The sequence below is a fragment of the Canis lupus genome, chromosome 6, assembly GCF_011100685.1.
Source record: "Canis lupus familiaris isolate Mischka breed German Shepherd chromosome 6, alternate assembly UU_Cfam_GSD_1.0, whole genome shotgun sequence".
Classification (NCBI taxonomy): domain Eukaryota; kingdom Metazoa; phylum Chordata; class Mammalia; order Carnivora; family Canidae; genus Canis; species Canis lupus.
In genome coordinates, this window is record NC_049227.1 from 27,062,385 (window position 1) to 27,074,964 (window position 12,580).

Genomic DNA, 12,580 nt, shown 5'->3' on the forward strand with positions numbered 1-12,580 from the left:
ACGGAGCTTGCATAGTCCAAGTATAGAACCACGCTCCACATTCCCAAGCAAGTTGGTTCTATCCTGTTTTTCTTGAGACATTCAGTCTTCATAGTCTAATTTTGCTTTTCCCACTTTTAAGAGAGATGTGAGTCCAAGTAATAGTTTGCTAGTACTTCCACGAGGAAAGGGAGAAAAGAGAGGAACTCAGTTGAAGCCCATGCGATTCCACCAATAGTAACAGCTTGTACTTATCCAGTACTTTCTGCATGTCAGGCACTGTGCTAAGTGCTTGATATACACTATTTCATTGACCCTTCCTAATGTTCATGAAATAGGTACTAAACATCGTGTCCCTTTCTTAGGTGGACAAACTGAGATACAGAAAGTGAAAGCACCGTGCACCCATGGCTGGGGAGGTGGCTCAGCATCTGCAACCAGGCTGTCTGCATCCAGGTCCTACACAAGGCTGGTGGCCAGTAAAGATCAGTGAGTCTTTAAGACTTAAGAGGGAAAGAGTCTGGTCCCCCAGTCAGAGCTGGGCAAGGTGACACTGGGAGGTGATGTCCAATCATAGAACAGCTCAGAGCAGCCACATTGGGTGGGCTCCGCCCTTGGAAATCCCCTGCGTTTTCAGAGCTTCTTAGAAACTTCTGACTTAGGCACTCCTGCCCCTTTGAGCAGGCTCCGAAGTTTGCTCATCCTCCCTGGGACAGGAGAAGTAGTGGTTTTGGAAGCTACAGATGGAGCGGCAGATGGGAAGTGAAAGCCTATCAGAGCTGCCCAGGATAAAACCATTCATCTGCAAAATTCATATGTTTTTGCGTGGGGCAACTTCACAGAAACAAAAGCAAGAGGAACCAGCAGTGCTTGATGCATAAAGTGCCTCCGGCCACGAGGCTGGCGGAGTGGAGGGGGCACAAGAACCGGGAGAGCATGGAAATGACAGCAGTGGGGGCAGAGGGAGGGAAAGACAGGCTGACGGTTCCTTCCTGAGCTGTATCCAAGGCTGCGCCTCTTCTGCACAGAGAGATCTGGAGCACTTCAGCTCAAAATGCTAAAAATTCCATGACTCTCATCTCTGAAACCCAAAAAAGGTCTGGCACGTGGTGTCAAGAAAGGATCTCCGGGCCCCCCGGAAATACAGGGGCCTCAGCCTTGGATACAGCTCGGGAAGGAACAGGTGACGTCTACGGAGCACTTTGTACGTGCTCAGTGCTCTGCTAGGTCCTACGACCGTATCCTGGTTTCACAAAGCCCGAATTTCCTTGCAGACGGTCACAGGGCTAGTGAAATGGCAGGACTGGGACTCGAACCTAGGCCACCTGCTGGGCCGCTCAGCACCCACCCTCCCGGACGCAGAAGGGCTCAGCTGAACCAGTCAGGCATCCAGGGTGGCGACACATGAACACAGGGCCCCTAGGGGCAGCCCTGAGAGCTGGTGTGAGTCTCCTGGGGAGGGCCATGGGCACAGGAATGCCCGCCAGACCTCAAGAGGTCTCTGGCCAGGTGCCACTACTTGACCCAGGCTGAGGTGACCTGTGGGGTCTCCACTGGAGGTCTAGAGGAGGAATGATCAGACTCAGGACCACGAGTGACCTTCCTACCTGCAAGGATCTTCCCTCCTGCCAGGAGGTACAACCACCACCCTGCCCAGCTAGAGGGGGGTACTGTTCCTGGCTGTGTTCTCTATGGTGCCTGGGCCATCTTGCCACTCCAGGCCTGGATGACGCCCCCGAGGGCCAACCTCAAGCAGAGAGGACACCGACCTTGGAACGAGACAGAATTGGTTCTCGTGTCCCCTCCACCACGTATTACTTACATGACCTTGGGTAAAACAGGTTGGCTTTGAGGGCTCGTTAGTTGCTATGCTCAGCGTTCGGGGAAATCTGTGAAATCAGTCCTTTCTTGGAAGACAGAGGGAGCCCGTCTAAACTCACCCCGGCCCTGTTCTTCCCTACACACTCGCCTCTCCTCATTTTTTTGCTCATTCTGCTCCATCCACTTTGAAATTTCCCAAAAGCAGCAAGTTCGTCTCTGACCTATGTCTCGTCCAGACCGTTTTCTCTCTCTCTCAGGAAGTGTTCTCAACCAGAAGCGATTTTGCCCCTTGGGGACACTGGGCAACATCTGGGGACATCTGTGGTTGCCCCAAGTGAGTAGGGGGCTGGGGGATTTAGTGGACAGAGCCCAGGGGCTGCTGCTAAATGTCCTGCCATGCACGGGATGGTCCCCACACCAAAGAGTCATCCAGCCCAGTATGTCAGTAGTGCCCCGGAGGGGAAATCCTGGTCTAGAATGAACTTTTTCTCATTTGCCTGAGAACCTGGTTTTAGCCTTCCACTTTCAAGCCAAAACTGTGCATTCAGAGGCTTTACTGACCACCTGACCCTGTCCCCTCACTCCCTCACGGTCTAGCTCTTTCACACCTTGCGTGATACCTTTAATTCTATTTTCCCAACTAGGGGATATGCTCCACCAGGGAGGGCCAGGGGTGCTTTTGCTCACTAAATGCCCAGGCAGTGCCTAGCATAGGGGTTGCTTAACACATGTTTGTGGAATGGGCACCTGAACAAATGAATAAGCAAATAAGTAAAAATCTGCCAGCCATGTTTCATAATCTGCTTACCCTCGCTATCCTCTGAACAAAAGAAAAACAGCTATCTTTCTAATGACCGTCATCTTTCCTAGGTTCAAGGGTGCCAGGTGGACCTTGCCTCGCCTGACCAAAGACTGCACCTTCCCCAGGTTCCCTCCAGGACCCACATTGGGCTCCCTGCATGGAGCCTGCTTCTCCCTCTGCCTGTGTCTCTGCCTCTCTCTGTGTCTCTCATGAATAAATAAACTAAATCTTTAAAAACAAAAAAACAAATAAACCAGAGAATGTCCTTCCATGCCTATCTCTTATCTAGTTCCTGATCCAACACCCAAACTCCTGGGGATGTGGGGCCTCAGTATTTGATGACACCAAGAATGACAGTATTTTAGGATATGGATGTTAGCTTAGAAGAGAGAACGTATCTTATCGGGATGCATACTAAAGTTCTTACAGACATGACACAATGTCTTGGAAGTGTTACAGTGGGGAAGAGGGTGAGGGTGGAGATACACTGGTACTGGCCATAACCAGATTGGAGCTGCAGCCACGTCAAGTGTACGGGGTTCACTATACTCTCGTGAGGACCCTGCTGTCTGCTTGAAAACTGCCCTGATTAAAAAAAGAAGTTATTTTTTCTTTAAAGAGGTCTTCTTCATCTGGCTCTTGTGGGAGTGCTGACCCCACCCACTGCCCTCCTGTGGTTCAGAGGAAGGAAGGCCCCGCCCTTCGCTCCCCATCCTCTTCTCCTTTTACCCTCACCAATAAATCAGGATGGAAGACACAGTCAAGCAATGAGTTGCCTTCTGGCAGGAAATAGAGTTCATTTTCTTGCCTTTTTCCCCCACTCCTTATAAGATCTTTAGAGGGGTTTCCTTCGCTTACGGCCTATTTTCAAGAGCAGATCAATGTTTGTGCCGCGGGACAGACCCTCCTGGTGGCGTCTGAGTTGCTGAGCGCTCCAGGCTGCTGGCCGCCTCCTCCCACCAGCTCCACCCAGTTGTGGCTGACAGCCCCGCCCGCAGGTGCACACTGGACAGATGCCAGAGAGCAGCTCCACATTTTATAGTTTCCTGTGAAACTTCCCAATTTTAAAATTCTGGCCAGTTTAAAGTTGAGAGGGAGCAAACACACACACACACACACACACACACACACACATCCCGAGGGCCTCACACAGCCCACACATGGGTGTCTGTGACTCTTCCCAGGCTATCAGGATGGGCCTCCCTTCCTCCTCACTCTGCTCCCTTTCCAAACACCTAAAGTCGGATGTCGTCTTGCCTCAAGTCAAACATGCCAGTGGCTCCCAGATTCTAGCAGCATGACCTCACCCCAGGATTCTTCTCTGACCTGTCACATCCTCTACTCTGGCCACACTGAGCCCCCTCGTGCCTCCAGCACAGCAGGTGCATTCCCACCACCAGGACCCACGGCTCCCTCTGCCTAGACAGCTTTCCCAGTCGGAGAAGCTTTCTTCCTTCTCCTCCTTGTGTTCTTCTCTGGAGGGACTTCTTCCCCAGCCACTCTCCTTAAAATTACAACTCTCTTCGCCGCTTTGTTCAGCTTTGCTGCTTTCCCACTGAAGCGATCACACCTCATCTAACATCCACATGGGTCTCACACCCACTGCTTTACCGCTTTGCCATTTTACGTATTTTGTTTGTTCTCTGTACCCTCCCCGCCGCCCCACTTGAATGGAAGCTCCACATGGGCAGGGGTCTTTTGGTTTCTTCTGCATACCCATGAACAGAGCTGGGAAAACTGCATACTCAGACCCATTGTGGATCCCATACTGGAAGACTTTATGCATCAGGCCTCCACAGGGTCTCAGGAGGCACAATGCCTCTCCAGACAGGTGGCAAGACGCCTCTGCTTCTGGCTTTGCAGCTATGGCTAAGGAAAGCCAGAGGGAGCAGGAGCTCGGAGTGGGCCGGCCGGGGCCCACAGGCCGCCTTACCTGATGGGGTAGTCGGCTGCGCTGAGGTTGATGAAGAAGTCCCATGGCCAATCGGTCATCTCCAGGAGGTCTCGCATGCTCTGCAGGTATGTGGACAGGAGGCTGGCGCCCCCCCAGATGGTGGCCATCCTCCATGGGGTGACACGAACATTGCCATATTGTCTGGCGAACTGGAGCACTTGCCGATGCAGGTAATTAGAGCGCTTTGCCCGGGAGAGAAAAAAGTGACATTCAGCAGCACAGGACACACGCAGACATGCCCCTCGTCCCCTCTTCAGCCCTCCCCGTCTAGTTGACGGGGCTGTCGAATATAGCCGACTTGGCCAAGTAACTGGTTCAGGCCTGGGCTGACTTTCTACATCGCCATTTGAAACCGTATTATTTTTAAAAAATCACTTTAGTTCTTTGGAATGCACATTCCCCGGCCCCACCTCACAGCTAATGGTTTGCTGGGTGCAGGCTGGTGCCAGGGACTCTGCATTTTTCATACAAGACTGATGCATGTGGTCCCAGGATGATAAGCTAAGAAGTATGACTGGGTCTAAAACCCGGTGGGTGTTTTGAGGGGTGGGATTTTCTCTATCACCCTCTCACAGGCCTGCCACGAGCAAGCTTCCCCTTTTGCCTTCTTGACCAAAGACATAATCCTGTCAGGTCAGCATAGGGACAGAGACCTCTGGGCAAGACAGCTCAGGTGTCAGTAGGCCTGCTGCAGGGTTGTGTGAATAGTTTTACTGGAACACACATTGCTCACTTGTGTATTTCTCAGGGCTGTGTTCACCCTACAATGGCAGAGCTGAGTCACTGTGGCACAAGGCATATACCTTCAGGGCCTAAAATATTTACCGTCTGGCCCTTTATGGGAAACGTGTGCCCACCCCTGGGTTAGCCATCCTCACCAAGTGGCTGCCACTGCCCTGGCCAAGGGAGCAGAAAGGAAAGCGGTGTTTATATAGAGAGAGTCTAAAGTCACAGCTAGGAGTTTTAAAACCAACACACAAATGCGTGCGTGCACGAACTCACTCTCTCTCTCTCTCTCTCTCTCTCCCCATCCTAGACCGAATGCTCCAGGGAGAGGCCGCTGATCAGCCTAGAAGCCTTGCCTGAAAGGGATGTCAGCTTAGAGAAAGGCAGACAGACCCACAGAAAAAATCAACAAAGGGTGACTGGTGGTGTGTGTGTGGGGGTCCTCACCTTGTCCACGTGGATGTAGTAGAAGTGGTCTTTGTGGTAAATGGCCTTGAACATGCGCTGTAGCTGCCGGGAGGCGCGGCCGTGGACCACCAGGACGAAGGCGATTCTGACGGGGTTGGCCAGCATATATTCTACAGAATCTTCATCCCATTGAACGTTCTTGTTGGCTTTGCCTGGGGAAAAACCCGAGAGACCAGAGAGGTGGGGTGAGGATCAGAGGTTCTTGGGTGGGGGTGGGAGGTAGGGGGGTGGGGGTAAGGATCAGAGGTTTCTCTATCTGAAGGGCACAGTCATCACTTCGGGCCCGGAAACCTAATCCAACTTAACCAAGCTCGTCCTGGACCCTTACATGTGTCCTAGTACAACTGTCGGGGACCCTGAGGTGCTTAAAGGCATGGTTCCCACCCCCAAGGAGCTTTAAAAAACTGATGGAGACATAAGTACAGGTATTAAACCCTCAAGCAAGGCAGGAGGAAATGCAAGGTGTAAGAGAGAGATCTCTGAAATGAACTGTGGCGGCAGGAGCAGTTAATTCTGAGCTGGGAAACATAAGATATAAGAGCTGGTTTTGCCTTCCCAGAATCCACTCTCCCTTCTCCTCCTAATAGCATCCCTTTTTGGGTAAACATTGTGGAAAGGACAGATAAGATGATACATAGCCTCTCAAGTTTTTAAGTTTACAGTAGAATATTGTTGATTCGAAGCACGATGTTGTACAGAAGATCACTTGAGCTTACTCATCTGGCATAATGAAAACAGTTATCACCCAGCATTTTGAGAGGCATCATCCCCCTCCTTCATCCTCGGTCCTATGGATGGGGAGGGTCTCCCTCCATTATCAGTGACAGGGAAGGTCACAGAGCTTCAGGGCTGGCCAGTCAGAATGCTGCATCGCCCTGGCAACATTCTGTGTGGTTCAGGGGTGGACGTGTGACCCACCCAAGCTAATGAGCCCAGAAGACAGAATTCTAGATTTTTGTTGGAACAACCGGATTAGAGAGGTTCCCTTTTTGGCACACGTGAAACTGGAAGATCTAAGAACCCTTTTATCCCCACATGGAGAAAGACTGCTTGAGAGGAAAGCCAACACAGAGGAAGCATTGCTGAGTGATGGGATCCTAATGGCACCTGGAGAGTTACTCCATCAGCCCGGCTGGAGGTCAGCTACCATCATCTCTCACTTTTCTTTGAAAGGCCAGATCCTTTCAAACACTCCAGGGGTGGAGTTTCAAGGGCGCACATGGTTTATTGGCTGAATTCAATACAATCTTGACTGGAGATCTCCTGTCTCTCTTCAGCCTGATTCCCTTTGGATCAAACCTAACTTCTTCTGCATTCTAGGTTTATGAGACTCAGAATGTTGTCAGGAGGTAGCTGCAAGTGTCCCAGGATGTCAATATCCTTCTCTGTTGGGAAACAGAGATGTGGGAGTGGTTAGTCTGGAGGTCAGGAGATCCGGAGCCTGTCGCTGTCACTGGAAAGCTGAACAGCTGCCAAATGAACAAGGCTCCTTCTAGGCTGTTCCAGAGGACAGGATGAAACTAACATGAGCTCATGTCCAAATCACATGGTGCAGCCTCCAGAGCATGCGTGATCTGCCTCCTGAAGACCTCTGCACCTGGATTGCCCTACTATCTATCAAGCCACCTGGCCTTCTTTCTTTTCCTTGAGCAAGCTCATTTCTGCCTTCAGCTATTCCTGCTGCCCGGAACACCCCCTCCCTAGATCTTTGCATGGCTGTATTCTTCTTGTCATTAGTTCACAGCTCAACAAATGCCACCTGTCCCCACCTCTCTACTACCTCATCCTATCTCGATTTTTTGCAAAACATTTATCATCATCTGAAATTGTATATCTGTTTACTTTTCATTGTTTAAACATCCCACTAGAAGAGCAACTCCAAGAGATGAGGCACTATTTCAGTCTTGTTTGTCATCGAACATACAAGGCTATAACATTACCTGGCACACATCTGGTTCTTGATGAAATAAAAGTTATAGGAGGGGTGCATTTTGGTTTCATAACAATAACAATACATTTTACTGAGCACTGACCAGCCCTTGCGATCCATCACTTCACTCAATCCTCTCAACAACCCTGCAGGATAGTGTTATTATCCCCATTTTGCTAATGAGGAAAACACAGCTTAGAGAAGCCAAGGAATTTGTCTGTTCAAGGTCACACTGCTTTAATTGGTCCAGCTGTGATTCAAACCCAGGTCCATTTCCAGAGCTGATGCCCTTAAACACTAATATATATTACATTAGCGTACCTAGACTTTGGAAAAGTTTGTAACAATTCTGCCTGTGAATGAAATACCCTGTAAATTAGCCATTGTAGGTAGGTAGGCATGCATTTGGAGGACTATCATGGGAACTGCAGGGAGGGTTCCTATATGATGTGGGAGGCTGGGTCTATGTGGCCAATAAAATCACATCTTTTCATTCATCCGTCCATCCAAATCCAATCACCCACCCATTGGAATCCAACCACCCATCCAGCAAACCACTCAGCTACCCATCCAGCACAGCACTCACCAGCTTATCATCCAGAACACCAACCATCCATTCATCCATCCATCCAACCAACCACTCATCACCTTTAAAACCATCCATCCATCTGCTTACTCATCATCCTCAAAGCAAATCATCCATGCCCCCACTCTTCCAACCATTTATCAACTCATCAATCCATGCAATATTAACTTAGCCTATAGTACAGGCCAAGTACTGTGCTAGGTACTAGAGAAATAAAATTTGGAGAAAAAAAAATCTTGCATTTGAGGAGCTGTCAGCCAGCTGGGGAAAACAGAAGACAAAGGTCAATTGTTTTAGGACAGAAGTGTGTTCAGGTTGCCCTTGGAAGGTGGAGGAGGAGTGAGCAATCTGCCTATAGAGACAGAGATCTCAGAAAGTTTAGCCCAAAGATCCTGAGCCCATCTCTTTAAGTGCTCATGATGGATCCTAGAGTCTTAGGCTCCTTGGCTGTTCAATCAGTAGCTGCAATCCTGGGGATAATTACCATCTTGACTCTGGTTGAAGACAGACTGGGTAGCAACAAGAGAGAGTTATCCTAACTACCCTTTAATTTTCTCTCCAAACCAATCACAAATACAGTGGGCTTTTCCTGGTGATTATATGAAAGAGGCACGCCTGGGGGTATCAAGTCCCTTTAAATACTCATGCAACTATCTATCCATTCATCTATGCATCCATCTACTCACCCATCCATCCACCCACTCACCCCCATCTAGCATCCTTAAAACCTCCCACATGCCAGCCCTGGACAAAGCCTGGAGTTCAGAGACATGTAGGATGTGAGCCTGATTTCACAAATGGATTATGAATAGACAGGAATGTGAGAATCTAAAGTAAAAAGATAATAAGGTAGAAGAAAAGCTTATATTCTCCTTCCCATGACTGCAGCCCAAAGGCAGCATACTGATCTTCAGCATGCTGGCTGCGGCCTCTCTTCACCTCCCTTGGAGACTCTTTATCAAACAAAGGGAGAAATGTTTAAAAACAACGAGTATTTGTGCACCTGGACTTCACTGGGTGACTTTTCAAAGGCCTAGACGTGCCCTACGACACTGTATTTAGTAGGAAGTTAACTCTGTAGGGGCTCCTGCTGGCCCTCAGATAATACTGCTCATCCCTGCCCTGAGACCTCTGGGTAACAATGATCTGGAGTTCTTAGTGACTGAGGCTTATGGGGCTTTTGGGATCATCCCGTGCTCTCTAGCCATGGATGTCTGTTGCCAGGTTGTTGAATGAATGTATGAAGGAAGGACGGAAGGACGGAAGGAAGGAAGGAATCCATTCTGGAGAGGAGTAGCTGCTCTGGTCCAGAGGAGCTGATGTCACTCAAGGGCCTGCTATACACCACCAGTGCTGCTGGGTGGGGGTGGGAGGTGTTATTTGGCTTTGGGAGGAATGCACTATCAGGCTCTGAGGCTCAGAGAGGTCAGCATGTTTCCCCAGGGTCACACAGTGAGTGAGGATAGAAGCAAGGAGTGGAAGCCTAAAACCAATCCTGCTATTTCCACCTGCCCTCCACCAAATCAGAGAGCAGGAAGATGAGAAAGGTTGGCATGAAGACTGTATGCTAGTGTTTAGTGGGACTTATGCACTGACATTGAAGAAAGCGTTTTATAACTTTTTTTAAAAAAAGATTTTATTTATTTGAGAGAGACCAAGAGGGAGAGAGAGAAGCGGACTCTCAGCTGAGCAGGGAGCCTGATGAGGGGCTCCATCCCAGGACCATGAGATCACGACCTGAGCCGAAGGTAGACCCTTAACCACTGAGCTACCCAGGTGTCCCTTTTGTAACTTTCTTTAGGGTTTTAGAGAGAAGAGCAGATTTACAGACAGACACAGACGTGGATGCTTTCCTTCTGGAGAAAAGGAGCTGAGCACCAGGAAATTAAGCGTGATCACTCCAGCAACAGAACCTCCAGAATGAAAGCCGTCCCTGGGTCAGACAGCTGGTCTGGGGAGTAGCAAAGAGAAGAGAACAAAAATCCAGAGTTCTTGTGGAGTACAGCTATTTTGGGGATAGGGGTTAGGGAAGAAGAACCAAAATATCTGAAGAAAGGAGACTCATGCAGAGGGGGAGAGGAGGATGAGGGGCAGAGAGAGAGAGAGAGAGAGGGGAGAGGAGAGAGAAATAGAGAGAGACAGACCACGCTCACATTGAGACAAAAACAGAGGGAGACCTGCAGGCAGAAGGGCCTCCTCCTTACTCCCACCTATGGAGAGAAAACCATATAGAGAGTCCTACACAGAAACACGACGAAAGACAAAGACATACACAGGTATAAATAAAGACAAATGCATATAATCAGATACATATGCAGAGACAGGAAGAGACAGAGGAAAGAGAGGAGCCACAGTGAAAAAGCTGGATCCACTCAACCTCAAAACATGACAGCCATCCTTAAAAGCAAAGGCAAACAAAAGCCCCAACCATCCCTAAAAGCAAAGGCCAAAATTCCCCCACAATCTCAGAGGCAAAAATGTCTCCAGGCCTTTCCTGCGGCCCCCTCAACTAGTGACTCTGCCTTCTTGTGAGCCAAGTGATGGAGCCAACCCAGAACCTCCCCACCCCCAAAGTGTTAGGACGATCAGGCTGGCTCCAGAAACACAACCATAACTGATTCCCATTCTGGCACGCAGTAGGACCTCAAATGCATTTTACTGAACAAGAGAGGGAATGAGTGAGTTTTGTCCCCACACGGTGGCAGGGTGGGGGTGCCGTTCTAAAGGGTTGAGGTTCATAGGATGCCCTTTGTCTGCTGCCAATAACCAGCTTCCTATTTTTGTTGCATGCCCTTGGCTCCTGTAATGACCTTTCAGGCAAGCTGGTCTGACACAGGCATGGGGAGTTGGAGATGACAAGAAGCCACACCACAGACAGGGTGGAGATGCCTCTTACAGTGGCCCCCTCCACACCCTGGCCACCACTGCTGGGGCTGTGGTCTTGAAAAGCCTCCTAAACGAGGAGTGGGTCTTCAGTGGACTGTGGCGAGACTGGCAGCATGAGCAGGAACTAGGCAAACACTTTCTCCTAATGCTGCTGGCAGGGGTGGAAAGGGCCACAACTCTGCCAGCAGTCATGTGATGACAAGAATTACAATTTTAAATATGTATGGCCCTTGACCTGGTAACTCCACCCCCAAGAATCTATCCTAAGAGAAGGCGGCAAGTATGCAAGCCTCTATTTACAGAATGCTATATTCGTTCATTTATTCATTCATTTGGTGTCTTGAATGTGCCAGGCACAGTTCTTGTCATATTAGTGCATGCAACAGAGTCCTTTGCTGAATGCTGCTTAGTCTTGCAGGCAGAGAGCCAATAAAATAAGCAAATAGCAAATACAGTTGCAGATAGTGATAAAGGCTATGGAAAAGAGAACAAAGGCATATTACGGGAAGGGGTTTGTTTCTGGTGGCCAGGGAAGGCTGATGTGGGGATACTTGAGTAAGCTCTGAATAAAACGAGGGCGGGAGCCATGCCATTTTCAGGGATTAGGAGGATTCCAGGCAGCTGGCATAGCATATACAAAGGTCCTGGGACCTTGACTTCAGTAGTGTTTATAATGGTCCAAAAGAATTGACCTGAAAGGTCTTTCTTATTAATACATATTGATACAGATCACTGCCAGTAACTAAAAAAAGTCCTGGGGCACCTGGGTGGCTCAGGTGGTTAAGTGTCTGCCTTTGGCTCAGGTCATGATCCTGGGGTCCTGGAATAGAGCCCCACTTGGAATAGAGGGAGCCTGCTTCTCCTTCTCCCACTCCCCCTGCTTGTGCTCTCTCTTGCTCTGTCAAATAAATAAATAAAATCTGGGATCCCTGGGTGGCGCAGCGGTTTGGCGCCTGCCTTTGGCCCAGGGCGCGATCCTGGAGACCCGGGATCGAATCCCACATCGGGCTCCCGGTGCATGGAGCCTGCTTCTCCCTCTGCCTGTGTCTCTGCCTCTCTCTCTCTCTCTGTAACTATCATAAATAAATAAAAAAAAAATTAAAAAAAATAAATAAATAAAATCTTAAAAAAAAAGAGAGGTCCTAATATGTAATCCCTAACAACTTATAAAATGCTTCTAAATATTAACAGAGGTTCATACGGTGGCATGACAGTTTTCCTTCCTTATTTATATTTGTCTGCATTATCTGAATTTAGTAAAATGGATTACTTTTGTAATGAAACATAACAAAGGAGACGCTTATTGATAATCCTCACACCAACTGTTTATTGAGTGCTGCTACGTGTGAAGCAATTTCTGTATATGATTATTTTTGTACTTCTCTCCAAACCCCTATGAAAAGAGCTACTATCCTCCTATTAGATGAC

The 12,580-nt window shown here is 49.0% G+C and overlaps 1 protein-coding gene across 1 annotated transcript in view; it reads right to left on the bottom strand.

Moving 5' to 3' along the window:
• Positions 1-12,580, bottom strand: part of XYLT1 (xylosyltransferase 1) — a 304,358-nt gene that overhangs the window by 69,306 nt on the left and 222,472 nt on the right. The window contains 2 exon segments of the mRNA NM_001008718.1: positions 4,536-4,738; positions 5,730-5,902. Of these exon segments, the coding sequence (NP_001008718.1) occupies positions 4,536-4,738; positions 5,730-5,902 (376 nt within the window).